Genomic DNA, 23,888 nt, shown 5'->3' with positions numbered 1-23,888 from the left:
AAGCGAAAACGACAAACACAACAACAAACAACAGTTAAAGAAGAAAAAAAACCAGTCATTTTGAGTACAAAGATGCACCATAATTTATGTGTAAAGTAAATACCTTTAGATACATACCGTAAGGCAAAACGTGTACATATACCGAATGGAGAATGGAACAGGAATGCGATGAAAATAAAAATAAAAAAAAAACCAACGACGATTACAAAAAAAAAATCCCGTTATGGCACTAAAATGCCAAATGGAAAGGAATATTACTGTTGTCCAGCTGTTTCATTCTTTCCTTCTAAGAAAAGAAACTGGAAGACGCGCGCAAGTGTTAATTTCGTTTGCCCAACATTGGCCGAGATAATTTCTGCGAGCCCGCAGTTTGAACTTTGTTACTGACGTCAAGGGCGGCTGCGTACGCCGCGTACCTGGTGTGTGATCGTTCTCGACGCCGATCCCTTCACATCATTACCCGTGCGGTTTGAACGATGGGCACCGAAACCGATACCCAGGGTACAGCGTTTTATCGCGCACCAAAACCAATCGGTGGAATGTGGCGAGCGGCGGCAAGGTCGACAAGCGCACACTGTGTAAGATTAGGCCAGCTTTACAGCCAATCTTCGATTACTACTCCCTTCAGTTGTTGAGTGTCGCCCGTGCGTGTCGGTTCGGCTGGGGACGAAATAATCGCTACAATTTAAACTCATTACACTGCGGCTTGCCGATACGACGGAGTGCCATCGCCGCCGCATAAGACGCCAGACAGAGACCACCCGTGGTGTGGTGGTGGTGGTGCGTGTTATTTAATTAGCTCTTTCGGTATGTAAATATTTAAACCGTCGAAAAGTGTCGTAGACAATCTGCGTGTGTGTGTGTGTTTGTGTGTCTCAGTGGGACGTATCCGGTCATTAAGCGTGTACTTTGCCCTCTATGCCCCCGTACCGTTCCCTATGCGGCGCCAATATATAGGCGTGTCCGATCGGTTTGCGTTATCTTATCGGTGGAGAGTTGAATTTTAAAACTTGCATTATCTTTGCAGCTGTGCCGGCATTAAGCTCTGGTGGCACGTCGCGTGTGTAAACTTTGCCCCCTTTTTTATGCAGAACCGAAAGAACACGTGTAACAGCCGGGGGAAGCGAGGGTTGACACTTGCATAGAGCACTTTTTTTTTTTAATTTCACATCCTCGACAAGAAAGTAGCGCTGTGAGTGAATGTTGGTATGACGTGAACAAGGTCACACCACTCCCCCTTGTGTGAGCTTTTTACTTTTTGATGCGGTGGCCACCGTGATTCGCCACACGTCGTCGAATGGCGCTTTGGAGGCTCGTCCTCGCTTTGGATGTGTTTGTTTTGCGCTGGTGTAAATGACGTATACAACTGTGTGGTAAGCCCAGTGTACAAAGCCACTGTTTAGGCTGCTGTTAAGGCAATGACAGGTCCATAACAAACTGTTGCTTTGGTTTGGCTCCCATTGAAAAGTGGGTCTCTCTATTATACTGCTGATTTTTTTTTTTTTCATCAAATAATGTTTCAAGCTTCGTGCATCAAAATGATGCGATTTCAGCGCTCATGTCTTGTTACGGCCTTAACAGCGCCATACAACCTTCTTTTGTCAGCTGGGTCCGCATCACCACCGCAGTGACGTCGGAGGTTAGCTGAACTGTAAAGCGTACAGCAAATGTGAATGATGCAGAATGAATGTTACTTTTCTTACCGATAATAGTGAAAAAGTCACGTCATTGTTTGCACCACTCTCTCCTTATTTATTTCTTTTTCCACAATTTAAAAATACAATCCATTGATTTAACGCACCATACAAACACGGGCCCTTGGCCCGTTTGTTGGCCCGTACTTGACATGCGTGCGTCAGTGTGTGATGTATGTATGTGTATGTGTTTTTCTTCGGGCTTTTCCACGGCTTTCTCAGCGTGGCTGTCAACGTGCGTGGTGCGATTCTGGTGGAACCCGAACCAACTTGGCCAGAACCGAGATCCGGCGCCCGCTCTCTGCCTGCCTGCCTGCCTGCCTGTCTGGCCGTCGGCATAATTGCGGCAAAAACCGGAACCGGCGACGGCGGCTGCTGCGATAATCGGTGTTGTCGGTGGTGGTCAACACGTCACAGCAGTGTGTCTCTACCACCGCACCGCCAAAACTGTGTGTTTGTGTGTGTGTGTGTGTGTGTGTGTGTGTGTTTGTGTTTGCTTAGGGAGGGGAGAAAAGGTGATAAAACCGTCACGATCATCGGTTGAGCGCGCCAAGCCGGTTTGGGATTTGGGTTTGCCGCTAGTGCGACGGCCGATCAGTGCAGACGGTAGTGGGGAAGGGACGGGTGACATGTGTTTGTTTCGATTACGCGGCCGGTTTTTGCACTGAAGGAATGTCGTTTTCGCGAGCAAGCTGACTCAGCTCAGTCTAGCGCGGACATGCGGCACGGTCGCCTCGGTTGAGCAGTGCGGTGCATCATCATGATAACGTGGACGAGGTGATGATAATTTTCCTACACTCGACAGACACACCTTCTTGGCAGGGTTCTTCGCTGTGCGCTGCACAACACCACACGTGCAGCACGCGGAGAAGCAACGTCGTCGTCATCGTCGTCGGAGAGTGACATAATGCAACGTGCGAACTTACGAGCAGAAGCGGTCTCCGATACATAACGCGTTTGTGTGTGCTAGAACGGCCGATACGGGGTGCGAGTTGACCGACCGGACGAAACACAGCTCTACCGAGAGAAAGAAAGAGTGACAGAGAGCTAGCACAGGGAGAAGGCGAAAGAAGCGGCACACCAGACAGTAGTGATTCGGACGACGGCATGGCCTCCTTGGAGCGCAGCAAGCTGATCGGTGTGATCGATGCGGGCACCAACAGTGTGCGATTTGTGGTAAGCAGAAGAGCGCCGAACCTCAATCCATTCAACCTCTCTTGAGACACGTTCTGCGATTACATTTGCTTTCCCTCCTTCTGCAGATCTTCAAATTGCCCGAGTTCGAGGAGATTGCATCGCACCAGATCCGCATTACGCAGATAGTGCCGCGCGATGGCTGGACCGAGCACAACCCGGTGGAGGTGCTGGAAGCGGTACGGCTCTGCGCGGTCGAGGCATGCCATCAGGTGGAAAAGCTCGGCTTTCTCGTGAAGGATATCGCTGCCATCGGTATCACGAACCAGCGCGAAACGACCGTCGTGTGGGACAAGAACACGGGCGAACCGCTTTACAATGCCATCGGTAAGAGGCGAAGGAAGGCGCCGCAATAGAGCAAAATGATTTCATTTCAACTCCCTCTTCTTTGCAGTATGGAACGATATACGCACGGACAAAACGGTGGACCGGGTGTTGGCCCGCCTGCCCGAGCAAAACCACAACCACTTCCGTGCGCTGTCCGGGCTGCCGATCTCGCCGTACTTCTCCGCCCTCAAGCTGAACTGGCTGAAGGACAACGTGGTGGCGGTGCGGAAGGCGTGCCGGGAGCGGCGCTGCTATGCCGGCACGATCGACACGTGGCTGGTGTGGAATCTGACCGGTGGGCCGCAGGGCGGCGCGTTCGTGACGGACGTAACGAACGCGTCGCGCACGCTGCTGATGAACATCGAGACGCTGCACTGGGACCCGCTGCTGACGAAAACGTTCTCGGTGCATCCGGACATGCTGCCGGAGATACGCAGCTCGTCCGAGGTTTACGGCAAGGTGAAGGATAGCAGCGTGCTGGACGGCATACCGATCAGTGCGATCCTGGGCAACCAGCAGGCGAGCTTGGTCGGGCAGCGGTGCTTGAAGGAGGGCCAGGCGAAGAACACGTACCGGAAGGGATGCTTTCTGCTGTACAACACGGGCACTAGGGTAGGTTGCGATGGCTGGCATCACGCTTGAGGTTTGGCTGGTAATGTGATAACGTTGGTTGGTTGCTCCCTTTTTTCTTCTGTAGTGCGTGCAATCCACACACGGCCTGGTGACGACGGTGGCGTACCAGATGGGACGAAACGCGCCACCGATCTACGCGCTGGAAGGTTCGGTAGCGGTCGCCGGCGTGGCCATGAACTGGCTGCGCGACAACCTGAAAATCATCAAGGACATTAAAGATTCCGAAGAGGTAAGTGTGTGACGCGCGAGTGATGTTGGTGCAGTAACAGTAGGCGACGCCTTCTGTGAGTGGTGTTCTGATGGTGATGGTGTTCGTCCAACGATCGTGCTTTATTAGTCTGACAAAAACAATTTAAAGATGGATGAAGCGAACGCTTATTAGACCATGTTAATTTAGTGCAAACTGATTACAGCACCAAGATGAAAAGACGTTGGTAGAGTAATTTGTGGTGTGCCTTTGATGTCGTTCTATCGGGGAGTTATCAGTGTGATTACAGCTTTACAATGTGCATTAGGTCGTATAGCCAACCAGTGCGCTGTTTTGCATTTTCCCCATTATTTGTAAGACAATTAGGTTCGTGTGTTAGCAAAATGTTTGATGGAATATTCCACTCCTCGTGCTCTAATATTTACGACTCGCGCGTGTGTGTGTGTGTGTGTGTGTGTGATTTCTAACGACTTCTGTCCCTTTTTGCAGATCGCTGGCAGCGTGTCATCGACGGGCGATGTCTACTTTGTACCTGCATTCACCGGCCTGTACGCCCCCTACTGGCGAAAGGACGCGCGAGGGTAGGTGTCGTCGTGTGTCGTTTTGTTTGTTTGTGTTTTTTGTTTTTTCATTCGTTCGTTCTCGCCCCACGTTCCACTCATAAATTCACGTTCCCCGTTATCAAGCGCATTAAAGGTGGAGTTAGATTAAAAGCGACTGATGAGCGCCGGAAGAAGAAGGAGGGAGGGTGATGTTGGGCTTGGCAAATTGACGCCGTCAAGTGCCAATCGCACGAACCATCAATATATTGCCCACCGTGTTAGGTTGTAAATGCGGTACCACTCTCTTATTAAGATAGCAGCGCCAGCAATACCGCGGGCAAGACACGCGGGAGATAAAAATTACCGTTGGGAAAAGCGCAAGATGTTAGACTGGTTTTTGGGGATTTTTTTTGTTTTGTGTGTTATAATATGTGACGCATGAAGAAGCAAGAATTTCGTTACAATTTAATGTATGTTAGCGACAGACTAACACCGATCGCGCACACAAAACCTTGCGCTAACGATGTAGTCGCGCACGTCCGATGAGGGTGAGATGACGCTAGCGCAGGATTGCGTGATGTTTTCCCCGTTTCGTGATTGACTATTTTTATTCCTGCTTAAGGTTAAAGCGATCTTAAAGCGAACGTTGGTGACAGCGCCGGAGGCGCAACAGAGGAGGAGGGGAGAAGAGGAGCAATTGGCTACTAAAGGTTGCGCTCGGTGCTTCGAAGCCAAGCCCCAGACACGTTTCGTGCTTCCGTAAACGAAACCGTCACGAGACCAAACCACACCAAACCAACCCCGATCGATTAGCACAGGGGCTGTGGGGGGGTATGTGGGGTTCCCCTCACGGGGTTTTTGCTCTACACGACTTGATCGTGCTGTGTGCCCTTTGTCGGGTTGTAGTGGGGGATTTTTGTTTTTGCTCTTCTTAAGCCAGCTTAATGATAGCTTTCATGTACACAGTCGCTCCTGCTTCCTCTCTCGTACTCGTTCACTATCACACACGATCACGATTCGCTCAATGTCTGATGGTCGGTGTTTCCCATTTGCAGCATATTTTGTGGTTTGACCAGTTTCACTACCAAGCATCATTTCGTGCGGGCCGCCTTGGAGGCGGTCTGCTTCCAGACGCGCGACATTATCGAGGCGATGAAGAAGGACTGCGGGTAAGTGTTGTGCGTTTGGGCAGCAAAGTGCTGCATTACCACCGTCCTCTCGGTATCTTATGAATGTTCATTTCGTTGCCTATTTTACAGCATAAACCTTAACAAGCTCCACACGGACGGTATCATGGCGAGCAACAGCCTTCTAATGCAGCTGCAGGCGGATCTGAGCGGCATTCCTGTGTGTAAGTAGACGAGCGAGCAAGCTCTCACGGGACGGCGGGTTGTTACGTATTATCTGTCGTGCGCCGCCCTCCACAAACGATCGGCGCTCGCACCATCTCTCAACACTCTATCATTTTGTTTGTAACCGGCAGTGAGGACGGAGGTGCACGAACCGGCTGCTCTCGGGACGGCGATGGCCGCTGCACAGGCGAACGGGGTGGATCTGTACAAGCTGGAGGCGGAAATCCGGTAAGTGAATGACTGCCTGTGTGCGTTTATCTACGCGTAAAGTGGAATAATTATTTTCCCACCATCACTGCCTACTGCTCGATAAAGATAAGACCTTAGTGATGGAATTGGTATTGGATTTCCCGATAGTGGCGTGCTTTGTTGCTGCTGTTTTCCCTCTTTCTTTTTTTTTTTTTTGGCAACCACACTTGAGCTAGATAATGAACGGCATTGTGCGTGTGTTTTGTTTGTGTTCTTTTGGCAGTGGCTACGCAGGTGTTCAATCGCACCATGAAACATTCCTTCCGACCACCACCGAGGAGGAACGGAACGCTCGGTACACCAAGTGGAAAATGGCAGTTCAGCGAAGTTTGGGCTGGGCAGTTTCGAAGAAGAGTGAAGCGATGACGGGTAAGTGGACAATTTGCGGGCAGTTTTCGGCATCCATTGTCACTCACTTTCGGTCACTAATTTGTGGATTGTTTCTTTATTTTTGCAGATGAACGCTACAGCTTGCTTGCTTCGATACCGGCCGGTCTGTTCCTGGCCACGACCTTCCTGATGTTGGTTCACTCGCAACGGCGGTGATTAGGTGCAGCGACCGACACAAAGGCGACATACAACGAGCAGGCGTATGTCGACCTGCTTTCAACTAGTCTGCTAAACCCGTTAACAATTCAGTTTCGGATACGTTCCGTACACATTCGTCGCGATAAAAGACAGGACCACAATGGCCGAAGCGCTATATGTCCAGGTGCTATAGCTAGCTTAGATGCTGCAACCTTGCAAAACGTTGCTGCTGTTGTTGAAAGCTACTCAGGAAAAAGTTTATATGGTAAAACAAGGCCCGTTCTCAAAAGGTGCTACTTTTGACATCCCTTTTGTTCCGTAGAATGTGCTTGTGCGTGTACCCGCTCACTAGTGGGTAAGAAAGTAACAGAGAGACAAAGTAGGTTGCTGTGACAAACGATTCGCTCAACAATCGACACATACATCTATTCCAAAACGTGTGCTTAATGTGGGAGGGAGGGGTAGCCGGGACGCGCGATCTTTAGATATTAATAGTGATAACCGCAAACCAGTCAGAGGCAGACGTACATTATTAGCTAGAAACGTGCTAGATTCCAATGTGGCAGCAGAATTAGCGTAGATTTGTTTGTTACCGCGCGGCTACATGAGGTGAAATATACATCGAAATGAACTATTCTGACAGGTGAAATTTCTGACAGATTCAGCTAAAGGGTTGGGGATACACAACATCCGCTTACGAAATTCACTTAAAAATAATATCTTCTTGAGCAGAACATTCACTAATTGGAAGAAATTATGAACTGTCGGCTCAAAATTTACGAAGTACTGGATATTGAAGTTATTCAATGGATTTAGTTACGATTTTGTGCACGTTATTTGTTTACATGGCACATTAGCTGGTTGCTATGAGGCTTTATCCGTCAGATATTTCGCCTGTCAAATAGTTCAATTCGCTGTATATTTCACCTCATGTAGCCTCGCGGTTACGGAAACGATGTTGTTTTTGGAGTAGCGGAAGGTTGTTTTTTTTTAATTGTTATTTATGGGTGGTTTAGATAGTGCTTTTTCCCCCCTCTTCGCGGTACTTTACGAAACAAAACACACAAACAAGCTGTGTTGAGAGGCCTATTGTATTATTAAAAGAAACTGTTTTCAAAGTTAATAAATCAAATAGCATGAACGAAGAATAGTTTGCTCTTTTTATACTGCGCTGTAATTAAGATTCGAAATAAACATTCAACAGGAATATTAAAAGTTCACCACTGTGGATGTTTTTGCATCACGCACTGTAACTCTTATCGGACGCGGTACCGGTCTGTGAGTGTCGCTGTGTGTGAGTTGCTCACCACCGCTCGCTGCTCGCACTCCGTGGGGGAAGAGCGCTCACGCGCGCCCGATTGGCATTGGTCGCGGTTGCGATGGAGACGCATGGTTTCTGGCTGGAGGCAGCCTGCTCCAGTGAGTACTGAGTGTGTGTGTGTACTACATCCTTTACACCACTACAAGAGCGCACCTCACACAGGTTGTGTGCGAACGGAAAACCGAAAGTATGTTCGGTTAGTCAGCAAAAGCAAAAGCACTGGGAGGGAACTCATCTTCGGTCCCGAACGGAGCAGAAGAACAGTCGGCAATCGTACGGGTAGCGAAGCGGTCGCTCGCGTTAACGTCGGTGCAAAACGTTTTGTGGGGCGTCGGGCCCATTCCTTGGTGTTTGCCGTGTGAGTGTGAGCGGAGGATAACGATGAAAAAGCACACACTTGAAGAGGAACGGCAACGCGGTGCACAAGGATGAGATGAAAATTTATCACCACCCCGTGTGGACGACGGCTTTAGTGCAGTAGTTGGAGCTGTGGTTTGTGAGGCGTGCTAATGTGATAAACGCTCTTTTTTTTGTTGGGAGCATCCTAACCCCCGAGATTCCCAGACCCAGGGCCCTGCCAGAACCTGCCTGCCAGTATCGATTATGCGTATCGCGTGCGGGAAAATGACCTAAGCTGGTGGAGGCACTGTTGTGTATCGATGGACCGGGGAGAGTCTGATGACCTGAAAACCTGCTTGCCCAAAACCTGAAGAACAGCAGGCGGTGAGGAGCGCGCGCCTGGTGTCGTCTAGCGTATTTCTGGTCCTAGTCTTCCAAGTAGCAGGCGCAGTAGTGTGTTCACTAGTTGATGTGTTTACTATAGGATAAAGCGAGTGTTTAGCGTGTCCTGTGTGTATGTGTGTGTGGCTGTTCTATGGAGTAGTAAATTGATGAAGCCGAGAGCAATTGTGAGATGTGAACGGGCTGATAGCTGGTGTTTTTAATTGAATCCTATCTCACACGGCGACAGAACTCTGCGACTTCCTATCCATCCCGCACCACATCTAATCTAGCGTTCCTGTGTGCAAGCGTACACCTTCATCCGGGATCCGGGCTCTACCTACGGCAGACATCAGCCTCAGCATCATCATCATCACCATGTTGTCAAGGATCCTGTTTCCGGTGCTGCTGTTGCTGGTGGTTCAATTTTCCGGCCGACTACGTGAGTACAGGCACGAGATTGTAATCAAAAGGCGTGTGCTGACGGAGGTGTTGGTGGAGGTGCTGAAATCAACTGGATTCAATTTGCATGCATAAGTAACAACCGCTGCCGCCGCCTCAGCGGCTCTCCACAGGCAGCCAGGCACGAACCGAACCGAACCGAATGCTCTTGTTGCTTCCTTTGGGTCCGTCGTCTTGGGCTGTCTGTGAGCTGTCACCACGATTCGCGCTATCACCCGCCACAGCCTGCTAGATGTGTCATAGCTTTACGGGGCAACAAAACACTTAACCGTTTTGACTTGCGAGGGGGGCATGAGTGAGGTGGCCTGAGGGGTTTAATGGTGTCTACGCAATAAACGGCATCCCCTCCGGAAAATCCCCCCCACGGGTCCGTGAGCTTCAACTTTGCGTCAGTCATTTCGTGTAGTTTCGCGGTTGCGGAAAGCGCCACTCAGAAAAAAAATCAATTTCCCGTTTTTGGGGTGTAATATATAAAACATACAAAATTAGAATTTACAAGCCAGCTCGTCTGACCGGCAACGGCAAACGGTGGTTTGGCGCGGGTTGCGCTGTGTTTGATCAATTTTCGCACGAGCGCGTGCTGGTGGTGGTTTGCGTGCGTTTCGTCCCTCGCCTAAAGTGGGTCAGGCTCAAGTGGGTCGTCGCCTTTCTGCGGCGAGCTGAAAGTGGACGCAACGATGGACTCACACGACAAATATGTTCTTCCGGTTTGACTGTCGTTTTAACGCAATTCTTACTGCAGCGAAGAAGGTGTGCTGTATGGAAAATACCTGCAAAACCACCCAATATCCTTGGGGCATACCACCAACACTGGGTACGTGACAAGTGTTACACATTAACTGAGCGGCACTCGAAACGCTCTTGTAGCCCCGGGAACCGTCGTTGGGATTCGATTGTCCTCTGGTTCCTACTGTACAGGAGTGTGCTCCACAACGCGCCACAACGCGTCCTTTGATGGCCTGCGCCAATGGAGCGGCAGGAGAGCATCCTTTGAAGCAGATTGCGCTTACGCTGCTAAAGCCCCCGCAGGAGTGAGCAAAAAGAAGGATGCGACGCGCGTCAAGACACTTGAATGTCGCAGCACTTGCAGGCCCCGCAGGAAATGTCGTCCTTCGTCCTGGCGAAGCATGAATGAATGCATGAATGAATGTACGAAGAAAGAGAGTCCTCCAGGAAGAAGCGAGGACAATTGGGTGGGAATGGGGAGAACAATTGTGTCACAGTCGAGAACAGAGCCACCGAACAGCCTCGAGAATAGGAAGCACATTTGCGTTTTTTTTTCTGTTCTTCCTTTGCCCAGTTCCTTCTGGTCCCGTTCTTTGCGGGATATTTTTGGAATGCACTCAACAATAATGCACTTTATCGGGAGTATAATTGCAATGAGTAGCCAGAAGCATGTTGGAGGGAGAAAGGCTGACTAGCGCTCCGAACGTGGGCGAGATTGCAATGCAATTTATGTCAGTGGCTTGCTGTACGGGAGCATTGTCACGCCAGAGGATATTCAATAATAAATGAAGCATGACCCGGCTGTGGATGACACCGTTGGAATGCAGCAGTTTTTTTCTAATTTCTTTTTGTGGATGATGCAGACAGAATAGGTTGAAGCTTCCCACTCTTTTCTTACAAATTATGCACGCTGGATGTTCCTACCGTATTCCCACATGGCTCATGACGTCATTTAGGAACTTTTGAAGAGCTGTTACCGAACCGACGCAGCTTAACAACCCGTGCAGAGGAGGTCCTCTTTATGCTTTCTATAATCTTGATCCACTTCCCATGTGTGTGTGTGTGTGTGTGTAATCGCTGAAATCATTTTTTTCCTTCCCATTCCCAGAATGTGAAGGCATACGGGCCAAGTTCGCCAACTACGAGACGAAGTTTATCAACGACTTTATCAACTTTACCCGCCCGGCCGGTGATATCATGGAGCCGATCTACTACGACTACGACGGTGGCACCAAAACGTCCGACTACGAGACGGGCATGACGCTCGGTGGGCTACCGATACCGGAGGAAACGGCCGGCAATGTGCGGGCCGCAGCGGCTGGGGAGGTAACGCGCCCCCCGGACATCTTTCCCGATCCGGACAAAATCTACGCCTCCTTCATCAACAAGAGCACGATGAAGCGGAACCACTACCCCGGGGAGGAGAACGTGATCAAAGTGTGTAAGTATGAAGTATTTTCTGAGTGGAGTGGAGTGGATTTGGGGTGAATGCCTGGGATGTAATAGGAACGTTGTTGCGCTTTCCATTGGCTAGATTCCTCGAAGTCGCTGCGCAAATCGCCCCAAGCCCACACGACGGACGACGAGAGCTCGTTCGACAACCTGAACAACGACATGAAGGGGCACGACTTTATCGACAACATCATGTACATCTACTACGGCACCAATGGCAATCTGCGCAAGGATCTCGGCGGCAACGTGATCGTGATCGGGGCAGTGTTTGCCCTGGCGCCCCAGATACTGACCATCATCATACTGTGCCTGCGCAATCGCCGGCTGCGCCACTTCAACGCGTTCTATCCGATCTGTTTGAATCTGCTGCTGGCACTGATCGCGTCCAACCTGTCCTTCATTTTGGGCGTGCAGGCGACCCGGAACGTGATCCGCTGCGAGCTGATCGCGCTGCTGCTGCACTATCTGCACCTGAGCACGAGCATCTGGTGCTTCATCTACATCTACGTGATCTACGATCTGATCGCGAACGAGTGTACGCCGAAGCTGAAGTACCACTACCTGATGGGGTACGGCATTCCGGCGGTGTACGTGCTGGTAGGTTCGGTTGAAGGTGCGTCCCCTTGCGAAGGATCTAACTGTCTTCTTCTCAATCCAGTTCTCGTACGCTTCCTCGATTGATCGGTTTGAGGTGCACCGGTACTGCTGGATGTCGATCCAGAAGGGCATGATCGTGAGCTTCATGGTGCCGATCTCGTTCCTGATCATACTGACCACCGTGCTGGGGACGCTCAGCCTGAAGCGCATCTCCACCAAGCAGACGGAGCTGCTGTGCGAAAGCATCGAGAGCATCATCGAAACGACGTCCAAGTGCAACGACATCATCTATCCGCGGTTGCCGTCGCTGGCCGGCGTCAATATGGCGATGGTGTGCCGCAGCAACAGCTACCCGCAGCTGGAGCAGGTGAGGGACCGTCCCGCCTGCTGCCAGGAGTACGCCGACTGCGCCAATCGCCATTCGGTGGTGACGCTGCCCCAGCCCGTCACGGCGGCGGGCGGTGGTGTGGTGGTGCCGTTCACGCCGGGGCTTCAGTGCGGCACCGGCGCCGTCAGCCAGTACGCGATGAATGCGGCGAAACGGTCGTTCGACTGTTCGTACGATACGCGCATCGATCTCGGGCAGCTGTCGCTGGCCGAGCTGACCACACCGAGCATGGCGTCGGACGTGCAGGACTTTACCGAGTTCAAGCGGGCGATCAAGTTCGGGCTGTTCTTCCAGCCAATCTTCTCGGTGTGCTGGTTCCTGGAGGTGATTGCGCTCGAGAACGTGCATTCCTGCGTGATGCCGGTGATATTTGCCATCTGCTTCAACATACTGGTGAGTGCCGGGATGGGCGCACGGAGTGCTTGCCCGTGGCCGATTCTTACCGAGCGGTTCTTTTTCTCTGCAGAACTGGTGCATGCTGGTACGTTCCTCCAACGTGTGCCCGTACGTGAGCTCCACGATGGAGAAAACGCTCGACAGCCAGCAGGCAGGATCGTGCGGCGAATCGCTCAACGGTACCGTCGGTCCCGGCGGCGATAATGACGCGTCACAGGCCAACCTGTGCACCGATACGATACCGTTGCTTTGTGCTTCCAACAGTGGGTCCACTGTCATCAGCCCGAACGCTACCGTCTGCCCTATGAGCAAGGGTACGACGGTGGCCACCCTGCCACGCAAGTTCTCCGCCACTTCCATCACCGAGGAGCAGCAGCAGCAGCAGCAGCAGCAGCCCCTCTTCTACAGTAACTTTATCGGCACCACCAACATGCCCATGTCGTGGGAATCGAGCATCGATCTCGGCGCGTACCATCTGCACGAAACGAAGAACGCGGACTGCATCAGCACGATCAGCAACTAAAACTTTGGCCGAGCATTTGTGTTTTTATTGGAATTGTCGCACCCGAGTCGCAGGAGACTAAGGAAATTGGAAGCAAAGGAACCATATCAAGCACGATACTCCTCGTAGTTTTGAAAGGGCGATATGCTTTTTAGCCGCCGGCGGGGTTTTGATCTTAGATCATGCGATAGATAGGCCGGCGGCTCTTTGTTTGTGATAAAAAAAAAGTTGTAGTAGCGTAGTTCGTTTTGCCGATCGTTATCAAATGGTCGCTTCGCTAGCAAATAGCATTGCAAATAAGCGCCAGAGCTAATATCCTTTTTCAGCACTAAGCGGGAACCATTTAAACATATTCAAATTGATGGGCAAGAGAGTGCAAGTGTTTAGAGCAAGGAGATGTGGAGTTAGCACAAACTCTTTTGGGCCTGCAGAAAAGTCAAGTTAAATTGGATTCTTTAAAGCTAAAATTTGGAACTTAAGCTAAACATTTTTTAAACAGTTTGCTTTTGTTTTTTACCCATAGTTTGAGTGAACCATAGCGTCTGTTTTAAACTGTACATAGTTTCGAGCAACCTTTCCGCTAACATCTCTTCTTGGGACACGCATTAAGGAAAGAGCAATGTGATTTCTCCATCACCTATCAGTGCAAGCACACTTCACCCACGTTCGGTGACGGGTTTTAAGCAATATTATACCAGAAAAGGGGAAGGAACATGTTTGGACACATCTTTAGTAGTGAACGAGTCTCGGTAACGAGCGCACACTGTCTAGTAGAGCAGTTTTTACCCACATCCATTACTGTAGAGGCTAAGGCAGGCGGGAGTAGAGCGCCGAACGATGGTAGAACTGACACCTTCCAACAACACTCCACACAGAATCGCAGGTCCTCCAGTGAAACCTTTTGATCAGGTAGCTGTTGCTAGCAGCTGGTCGGAGTTGTTGCAGATAACACAAAACCAGTAAAGTTGTAAAGTTTTCTTTTATTGGTGCGTTGCCACTGATAGTACAAAGGATATTCTAACACGAGCAAAACTATACACTATGAACAGTGAGACAGTTGGCGTTTGTGTAACAGTAGCAGACTTCCGCTATCATTGGAGTGGAGAAGAACATGAAACGAAGCGTCTTGCTCCCCGTGGAGGAGATAACACTTTGAGGTGCGCGAGGAAAACCAAATGATTGTGAAGAAAAAAACAAACGACCGTCTTAATCGAATATATCAATTTATACTAGATACCCACTACAACTGGTCTCGGCACTAGAGAGGCTCCATTCACGTAATCCATTTCAGCAGTCCTAATCATAGAGCGTAATGTTGTACTTAGCGAATCTCTCAAATACGCACCTTTGTGAAGCAAAACTAAAACTCACACCCATACACACACACAAACATATTCAGACTTTGTACTCCTATAACTTGTTTCTCCAGTTTGAACCAATTGGTAGCAGGATACCGTTACACCGTACTTTAGGATATACTGTTTGGTGCCAGCCAGGCCATGGTGTGTGTAACAAGCGAAACGTGTTGAACTGTTCGTTCCCATATCCCTTCGACACACGTTCGATAGGAAGGTTTGAGTCCGTTTGGGGAAAACAGGCGATACAAACAAAATCGTTCGCCAAAGCCATAAAAGACGACGTTTGTGTTGCGTGCTGCATAACTTCGGGCGCTTCGGCGTGTGCTCGTTTCGGGGTTATGCAAATTGCACTATCGAAATCGTCTTGTTATGGGGTTTGGGTTAACGATTTCGTTTGTGTTTTCTGGCAAAGGCTACCACCTTACCTGGCATAGAAAACAAACAAACTGATATCCAACTCCATTATGGTCGTGGTTCCGGTTTATTGAAGCAAAACAAAAACGTAGTGAAGAACTATTTCTCCAAAGGTGAAGTATCCTAGTGATAATATTTACATTGAAATAAAGATATTAGACGAGTGTAGCAAACAATGCTGAGCTTGGTTTTCTTTCCTTTCGTTTTTAGGTTTCATCATCACACGATCGGCAAGATATTTCAGATTTACTAAAAGTCCACACTGAACTATTCTAGTAAGTTATTTATTTTCACTGTCTTTTTTAACGCAACTCTTAAAATCGAACTTGTTTCCCAAATGTCAGTCACCTCTCGGGGGTTTGTGTGGCAAACAGACACATCATTCGCTTCGTAACTTTGCTTTGACAAAAATCCAATAAACTCTCCTTCCCTCGCTGTCAAAAAGGCTACGGAAGTGGCGATGAGTTGGTCGATTTCTGCATCGGTGATAGGGCGGCATCTACCATGTTGAACCGCTGGTTGCGACTAAACATGTAGCGTATCATGGTGCGCAGATCGCTGCGGCGGCTCTTCTTCAGCAGCACGTAGATGTACGGATCGAGCATAAAGTGCACCAGTATCAGTATGTCCGACACGCGGAACACCCAGGATAGCTTCAGCTTCATGGCAGCACTGAGCTGTTGCAACAAGATGATTGAGATCTGGGAAAGATAGACCAAAAGGGAAGACTTTAATAGCAGGACTTCTGTTTTTGGGGTAGCTCCACCACCCGCCCCCTTTACTGACCATCTGTGGAAGCCAGCAGATGATGAAGAACACACTGAGGACGGTCATCAGCTTGGCGAAGCGTATCTCCTCCGTCGTGGGCTCGTTAAACATGCGTATGATGTTGGAGTCGGTAAAGCTAGACGATTTGGGCGTTTGGCTCATGGAGCGGTTCAGCATGGGGGTCGGTTTGATCGAACCAAACTGGCGGCACATCTTGCGGTGCGATTGGTACAGCACCTTCCTTACGCTAAGATTACAGATCACGATCCCCACGCACAGCAGCGTTCCTAATGGGAAGGAATTGGGTACACAAAGAATGGGCTTTGCAAATTGGAATCCGAACAACCAACAGGAACACGACGGAAGCTTACCAACAGCGAAGAACAAATATGCGTACGCCACGTCGATCGGTTCGGTGGCGCTCCGGTACCGGACACACGTTTGCTTCCGTTCGTCAAAGTACACACCGAACCCAAACAGGGGCAGAAACGTTATGAACGCTCCGATGCCCCACAGGATAAAGATCGATTTGCGGATCAGCTTATCCGTCACGTACTGTGGGGGCCCGTAAGAAAGAGCAGCAACAAACACCGTTAGAGGATTTAAGGAATTCACTTTCTCTCTCTCGCTTTCTTACCTTATGATAGAAGAACGGTTTCGCCAACGCTATGTAGCGTTCCAGGGCCATGACGAACGCGACGCAGCCGGAACTGATGCCGAATACACGCCAAATTACGCGCAGGACGCAAAGGTGGTGAATGTTCGCCTGCACCACGTCGGGCGAAAGGTAAAGGTGCAAACACATCTGGACAAACATGCCGCTCAAGCCGATGAGATCGTTCGTGAGTAAACATCTGAAAAGCGCAAATAAAAGTGCACACATTGGAGGGAGGAGCACAGGCAAAGGGAATGGAAATGAGCAAAAGCGAGCGTGCGAAGGCAAATTAAGTTAATTAGAAAGATATAACAACAGTGAGAGAGAAAATTACAGAATGAAACGATTATTCTCCTCCGATCAAAGTCCGTGATTCGAACCTCATGCGAGCATTGTCACTAGTTACTACACGCTCGTCGCTACGTGTACGGCTATCAGCTCAGTGCGACTGTTACAGTGCTTGAAAGCAACTAGGTTGCAACAGTATCAAAGGAGGCTACAGCAATGCACCTTAAATAGCTGAAAATGGTATCACATCCCTTCCTTTACACGATTCAAATCACATTTTTTACCAAACATTTGATTGCTACTGTAAACAATTTTTCCACATCCTGTAATAATAATAGCTTTATCCGAAATGGAACCGATTACGCTTAACGGTGCGTAATGTGATCCTTAATTACCAAACACAACCAAATGGGTCGGCACATTCCTACGGACATTCCGCTGGATGTGTGTGTTTTTTTCACTTCCTCTTTCATGGGAGTCATTAACGCCATTGGCTATAAAATCGTTTATCGCTTCAGTGATATTGATTTTCTGCTCGCCAAAGCGGCACCCAACACACACACACGCTGCTTGTATTGCTTGATGAGTCTATCCATCATCGATATTGGACGTGTTAAGACGCCACACATTTGATTGGCTCTCGCAGCGGGGGGTGTCCTACTGGTGTATGGCGTCATGGGCTAGCGAGATACTTCATTCGCAAACGTTATCTGTTCTGCAGTTTGGAGTTTGAAAACCAAGGAGAATAAAACCAGAATTCCGACCAGATATTTGGAAACATTCTCACTTCTTAGCTCGCTGCTGTGATCTCAGTCTCTCCCGTCTCGGGGATAGCAACAGCAGCAAACCAGTTCCCGTAGCAAACGTGCCCGGCATGTAAAGCGCTACTTATTCCCGTTTGGCTTTTGGTGGATTAACTAACTAATCCGCGTTCCGTTTCGCAGAACTTACTTCAACATTAGCGCATGTTTCGTGTTTCGCACGTTGCGCCACAGATGGATGAGGGCCGTCAGGTTCCCGACGCAGCCGAAAATGTACGAAAGCATCACTATCACCATGCAGGGCGTCATCAGCGAGGGTCCACTCTTCGGTTGCGTCCGATTGCCGGCCGCCAGCTCGCCCGCCTCCGTACCATTGCTGACGGTGGTAAGCAGGGCGGCGGCAGCAGCAGCAAGCTGTGTATAGTTGGCCAGACCCGTCCCGTTCACGGACACTCCAGGAAGGAAACTGTGCGATGCCATGACCAATGCCTTTACGTTCAGGGAAGTATCGGGACGTTTGATCGTTGGCGAAATTCACTTCACTTGTTCGTACTTCGTATGTTCAACTGATTATTATTGCACGGGAAAGTTCATGATGCTGATTTGTTTTGCAGTAACACACACACACTTGAGACAACTTGAAGACTCCACCGTCTTCAACTTTGTCTATCAAATACCCCTTTGGGGATGATTCAGCTCGCGTTAGCTCGTGCAACCGCACGGCATCAAACCCGAAGCGTTACTGAGCGCGTCTCTTCGGCGTTGCAGCCGCGTAAGCTGGACACCGAATGGATCGCGCCTGTGCTGGGAGTCTTTTGGGGGGTAGTGGTGAAGCAGAAGCTACTCCTAGCCCGGCACAACCACCTAATGTGGCAAGGATGGGCACATGCCTTCTGGAAGTTTACCGCAAACACACAGGACAGAACTACGCGCGACTGCTGCCGATGATGCCGCTGAGCAGAAGGAGAATGATCGTGTGGACTAGCTTTATTGATCGTTTGTATTTAAATTAAATTGAAATGCGATACCTTTTTACCTCGCTTCATCCATTTCGCCCCCTTTCTCATTGCTTATTGTTTTACAGTGTGTTTTTGTTGTTGTTGTTGTTGTTGCTCTCCATAATTCCATACCCGAATGCATTATCGAGCGACACTGACCGAGACGCACCTTTGTAGAAGATAAGAATGCAAAATCGATCCATGTCGGTGGACGTTGAGGTGGGTGGGTGGGTGGCTGGTGGTGGGACTAAGTACTTCGTGCAAATTGGTGCACAATTTGTCCCACAAGTCACACGCTAGAAGGGGGGGGGGGAGTGTTTTGAGGAACCGATTTTGTGCGACTCGTTGTCCGCGAGCTGAAAACGGAAATCGTGCCCATTGATGGTGTTGTTACTGGAGCGCGGCACGCCGGGAATGCAGAAGTATTTGTACGTAGCTGCTCGTTCGTTGCGCTTCTTGTTTTCTGTAAAGGGAAAGAAGCTATAGGGGGTGTGGTCCGAGTGAGCGCATTAGGGTGTGCTTCCGGTCTTACGGGCGAGGAATGCTACGAGTAGCAGTAGCACGCTGTTGCAGGATTGTTGTTTGTAGCTCACTGCTTGAAACACTTGTTGGCATCTAAATGGAGTGATGGGTGGGAGCTCGGGAGTTGCTCGTTGATTAGTTGAGGTCAATAAAATACGATATAACTGATTATAAATAATAATGGCATCGAGGCATGTAGCGCTGGCATCAATGAGCAAACCATCGAATGATGCCAGACACTTTGGAGCTGGTCTTTGTAGTGACCTTGTCATTAAATATTGTTATTGTTTATCGGTAGATACAGCACACAGGATGACTTGTTAATGGGCCGGACTAAAGTCTTTATGTTGTGTGCCATTAAGAGTGTAAACGTGTTTTCTTCAAATAGATCAATCGAATTTGGATGAGAATTCTAAAACGTCCTCTTCCCTATCAATCTTTTGTACATTAAATCAAACTGTAAACACGTACACAACAACTTCCCACCCTGTTGTATGTACCTGTTGATTGGCTTGAAGACAGATCGAATCCAGCATAAATAAAAAAATAGGATCAAAAGACCTTCTCACTCCGACGAACCGTGTGAAAGGATACGATTAACTCTGGGGCTATGAAAATATTTTGGTTTTTCCCATCTTGTCCCCTTCGAGCTTCCGAAAAACCAAACCCAAACAAACGGCTCAGTGCATTACACCATCTATCAAAGGATGATTTCAACAAAAAAAAGCGATACGATCGATCGTGTAGGAGGCTGGTGATCGATTTGCCGATCGCTATTGACACACGGGATGGACAAACAACAACAACAAAAAACACACCCTGCCCGAACCAGACTCCCGGTGACAAAAGCCCGCAGCCCCGGCTCTTGTAAACAAGCGCAAGTCCCGCCAGGACGGGATATTACACTCGTTTGTTGGATGCCTGTGAAAAGCAAACAGTAAACGATCCCGAAAAGAGTGATCTCGATGTAATCGTTCCGGCACTGCCTGGGCTTCCTTTTCTCCTATCCCGAGGGCAAATGCGTTACCATGGTTACCGACACAGAAGCGTCCCATTTACTGCGGCACCGAGCTGTGAGCTGTCAAACGCGGCAAACACACGCGGAACTTCCATCGCGCGCGCACCGTGTCCAATTTAATTTGATATCAGTTTATAATTTTAATGAAATTTGTTTGTTATCTTAATTTCATCGTTAATTGGATTAAGCAAAAGGGCCGCGTACCTTTTTTTTCGGTGAGCTTGCTTTCCAAAAATCGTGTTTCTATTGCTCGCTGCTCTTCCTTCCGACAAAAGGTGAGTAAGCAGCAGCAGCAGCAGCAGCAGCAGGCACAAACAAGCACGGCTGGAGCAGGGCTCTGCGTGCCGTCCTGCTGTCCTGGGTTGTGTTTGTCCGTGAGGTCCACACAGAAGAAGAACAAAAAACGGCCGTGGTGTGAAGAGGAAAATCGACCGGAACGAACACCGGCCTCGGAACGTTCCGGGTGCCGTACCGGTGTCGGCCGTTGCAAGAACGTATTTAGAGCTTAATTTCGACACGCTGCTCGAGTGGTTGGCTGGGGGGAGGAGTGAAAATTGCTTTCGAAAACATCTCCAGCCGTTTCGGGGCGCGCTCAGCTGGATCCTTCCGTGTGTGAGCCCTTTAAGGTCCAGAGTGAGCACACCTTTGCTGTGATGATCTTGATGAAGGAAATAAACAATTCGTAACAGAGGAAGGAGTTGCTTGGTGTCCTAAACATATCCTTTCGAGGGTGCTTGTAGGACGTAAGATATCAATTCCTTCCTTGTTACGCCATCGAATGTGCGCACAATCTCACGCTGTTACTACTGGACGTAACAACTTGCAAAAGGGGTTGTAAATCTTACCTCAACAGAGTCACAAACCCTTAGCTGTGTCATTTGAAGTTGCACGTAGAATGGACAGTTGAGGACGCAACATTTCAACGAAAGTGATAAGTTTTTGTTACCTTATAAGAATGAAGAATCCTTCAACCACTTCCTGGCGCGACTGCCATGCCTTTGGAACGGGTGGAACTATTGGAAGCTTATTAGGATGTCTTTTGTGGAAACGTTTCTCGGGGATTCACCTTTCGGACATTCCTGAGGTGCGATTTTCAGTAGGAGCTTCCTGCTCACTGCAGTCCTTTATACTTGTTGAATGCATTTTGACGAGGGAAAAACTGTTGGAAAGGAGTCAAAAAAAAGCACAGCACATAATTACACTGAAGACACTCTCTTCTTTTTTTGCGGGATGCTCCTACCGATCACTCAAAAGTGGACTGGCGTGGGAGAAAGTAAGCGTACCTGCGATTTTTTTGTGGCTGCTGCAATTCCAGCATTTAGGAAGGAAGTACGGATTTGTAAAAGTCGTGCGGATCACTCCGGTGGGAATTATTGGTCCTTTTTTCTGTAGAGAAGACACAACAGATCATCTCGAAACTGATCTTGATGAAGTTGTAAGTGGATGACAGCAATTTGAGCGAGAACCTGTACGCTTTTTTCGCAGATCTTTGTGCAAAAAGCCGTTCCCAAGGCCTACTTGAAGTAAGGACAAGACTATTCCCTTCCCAAGATGACTACTCTAAAGTGAGTCCCCCGCTTGATCGTTTCTTTATAGTGCTTAATAATCGATATCGATCGATTTATAAAAGCAACCTTTTCCGCAAACATTGAGCCTTTTTTCCCTTGGAGATGATGGATTGTCTTTGCCATTGATAAACAGTCGGTACAACAGGTCCGCAACAAACCAAAGCACCAAAGTGCATGATGAAGCAGTTTCAGCCAGGTTAGTTGTTCTCTCTTCCGCACTTTGGGAATACGATTGAAAATTGCATGCACATTACCACAGTGCCAACGCCGACCGTTTGCGAATGCGTTCCCACGATATTATCGTCGTTACATCGGAGTACGGCAAAACGCTACACAGGTTCTTACAATTCCTGCAGGTCACCAAAATTTTACATCACCAGCAATGACTTCCCGCGGTGCAGGACGCTTCCATCGAAAATTGGCATTCCATTCCGGGCTCCCGGCGGGTGGTGACAAATTCAAATCCAATAGCAGAAGAACACTCCACTCCAGAAACGCTCCAGGGACTCTGCAGGGAGGCCAAGTCAAGTCAAGTGAACAAGGATGTGTCCTTGTGTGGGTTTACGTTCAGTCCCACTGAGAGGTGACTGGTGAGGATGGGCTGGCAGTTTGTGTCGCACCAGACGCACCTGGAGACATCGAAGGACACCCTACCGGGGGCTGGAGAGGCCGTCTCCTCTCTGTTCTAATGGTCCGCGATACACCTAGTTAGCCAAAGTCAGTCGGGGTGCGTGTTGAGCTATTTTCCGCCCGGCATGTGTCCGCCCGCCTTAGGTAAGTGTCCTTTTCTCTCCTTTCCTACGCCTTGTAACAGGTTCGAAGGCAGAAGACAATAGGGAGAAAAGGACTCACACACACACACACACACACAGACATGTACAGGAATGTCCATTGTCATCGGGCAGGAGAATGCTCAGCTGTATTCGTCTGCCTTTTGTGGCGGTGCCTCGGGTGCCCATGAATGGGTCTGCGCGAACAACGGGCACCGAAAAGCGATGAATGAAGCTGGAAGACACTTTTCATGAATGGAACGGGCACTTACAATTGAGCGTTGAGGGTGTAGGAAAGGAAAATAAATTAACAAAAAAAAGCGTAACCTACCTGTGCCAATGCGAAAAGGATCAAGCACAGCGCGATCCTCTCTTGTGTCGTCGATCGGTTGTTTCGATGTTTGCTGCTTTACGGGCACAGGTAGTTTAGAAGTGTAGCAAAGGATACGCTCCGTGTACAAGGATCCAAGCATTCATTGACGAATAGCGCTTGCGAGTCGGGCCAGACAGTGTGTCTCCTGCGCACAGTCTCTTCTTCGATCGAATTTTCGCCGACAAAAGGATCAAAAGCGTCTCGAGTTGAAAACTTGGGTCCGGTTCATTGGCGGGTGTAATGATAATAAATTAACTTCCCTTTTTTTTTTTGGTGCCTTCAGAGTAACCAAACAAAACACAAATTATAACTCCCCGTTTGCGGGAGCGGGGATGGCTTTTCATTGCTGGTCGCGCTTCATGGCCTGCTTCGGGACACGTTTGCTCTGTTGTTGTTGAGTCGATGGTTGAGTCGAGGTAGCTTTCGGTGGTTTATTCCTTCGAATTTCACTTTAATTGAGGCCGCGCTCCGCGTGTTTTCGGTCTTCAAGGTGCTGCTGCTGGTCAAAGGTGCGTTTTTTTTTGTGTGTGGCAACCAAAGGACAGAGGCAATGTTTGTTTACACATCGCGTGGCCGGTGGACACCTTTTTTTTATGATCGTCTTCTGGACTCACGCTACAAACGCGACGCTGACCAACTCGACCGCCGTCGGTGTTTGTGGCTGGGGAAAAGCGCCTCGAAGGCGAATGGCCGTTTGATGATAAATCGATATGCGGCGTTGTTTTGGAGAGCGTTTTTTTGTGTGTTTTTCTTGTGTGTACCATTCCAAGTGCACGGTCTAAATTCCCACTTTGTACGTCGTTGCGGTTTGGATTAGGGGTTTTTTCCTACGCCGATCGGAGTTTCAATCGGTTTTTTTGTTGATTTGTGGTTTGTTGACACTGCAACTCGGGGCCGTCGGGGCAAATGGGGGCAGCGCTTGTGTTTGTTTTGGCTTTTCTTCGTGTTGCTCGCCCATCAGCGTCCTATTAATCGTTTGCGCTAAGGGAGCTCCTGCTGGGACAGTGAGGCCTATTGCGTTTTAGCGCGTTTCAATGGCGCAATTTATCGCGTTCGAAGTGTTCGGACCTTTGACGCGTGGAATGATAAATGGGTAGGATTTTC

General features: G+C 49.2%; 3 protein-coding genes and 1 long non-coding RNA gene across 5 annotated transcripts; 2 read left to right on the top strand and 2 right to left on the bottom strand.

Moving 5' to 3' along the window:
* The first annotated feature begins 142 nt into the window (after positions 1-142).
* On the top strand, positions 143-7,409 carry LOC121590673 (glycerol kinase). 2 transcript variants are annotated; one of them, XM_041910542.1, is made up of 11 exons: positions 143-807; positions 2,500-2,870; positions 2,957-3,215; positions 3,283-3,827; positions 3,913-4,077; positions 4,546-4,637; positions 5,654-5,767; positions 5,858-5,949; positions 6,082-6,178; positions 6,423-6,568; positions 6,657-7,409. In XM_041910542.1, exons 2-11 carry the CDS (start codon positions 2,802-2,804, stop codon positions 6,743-6,745), a joined length of 1,668 nt encoding a protein of 555 aa, XP_041766476.1. In that variant the 5' UTR covers positions 143-807; positions 2,500-2,801; the 3' UTR covers positions 6,746-7,409. The 2 variants fall into 2 exon arrangements, with proteins under 2 accessions (XP_041766476.1, XP_041766477.1); XM_041910543.1 differs by lacking the exon at positions 143-807 and having other exon boundaries at positions 834-2,870.
* A 755-nt stretch (positions 7,410-8,164) lies between these two features.
* On the top strand, positions 8,165-15,233 carry LOC121588715. The gene is made up of 5 exons (XM_041906991.1): positions 8,165-9,210; positions 11,065-11,397; positions 11,491-12,005; positions 12,067-12,786; positions 12,860-15,233. Exons 1-5 carry the CDS (start codon positions 9,147-9,149, stop codon positions 13,310-13,312), a joined length of 2,085 nt encoding a protein of 694 aa, XP_041762925.1. The 5' UTR covers positions 8,165-9,146; the 3' UTR covers positions 13,313-15,233.
* An 89-nt stretch (positions 15,234-15,322) lies between these two features.
* On the bottom strand, positions 15,323-18,466 carry LOC121588716 (prostaglandin E2 receptor EP4 subtype). Its single transcript, XM_041906992.1, has 5 exons — positions 17,726-18,466; positions 16,469-16,685; positions 16,203-16,386; positions 15,850-16,118; positions 15,323-15,764 (listed from the first exon to the last, which is right to left on the bottom strand). Exons 1-5 carry the CDS (start codon positions 18,013-18,015, stop codon positions 15,510-15,512), a joined length of 1,215 nt encoding a protein of 404 aa, XP_041762926.1. The 5' UTR covers positions 18,016-18,466; the 3' UTR covers positions 15,323-15,509.
* A 1,959-nt stretch (positions 18,467-20,425) lies between these two features.
* Positions 20,426-23,002, bottom strand: LOC121589307. The gene is made up of 4 exons (XR_006004291.1): positions 22,743-23,002; positions 21,357-22,678; positions 21,020-21,232; positions 20,426-20,731 (listed from the first exon to the last, which is right to left on the bottom strand). It is a non-coding gene; the product is annotated as an uncharacterized LOC121589307 (long non-coding RNA).
* Positions 23,003-23,888: the final 886 nt, after the last annotated feature.

This window comes from Anopheles merus, chromosome 2R (genome assembly GCF_017562075.2).
Source record: "Anopheles merus strain MAF chromosome 2R, AmerM5.1, whole genome shotgun sequence".
Lineage (NCBI taxonomy): Eukaryota > Metazoa > Arthropoda > Insecta > Diptera > Culicidae > Anopheles > Anopheles merus.
The sequence above is the reverse complement of the archived record's forward strand: the minus strand, read 5'-3'. Positions and strand labels throughout refer to the sequence as shown.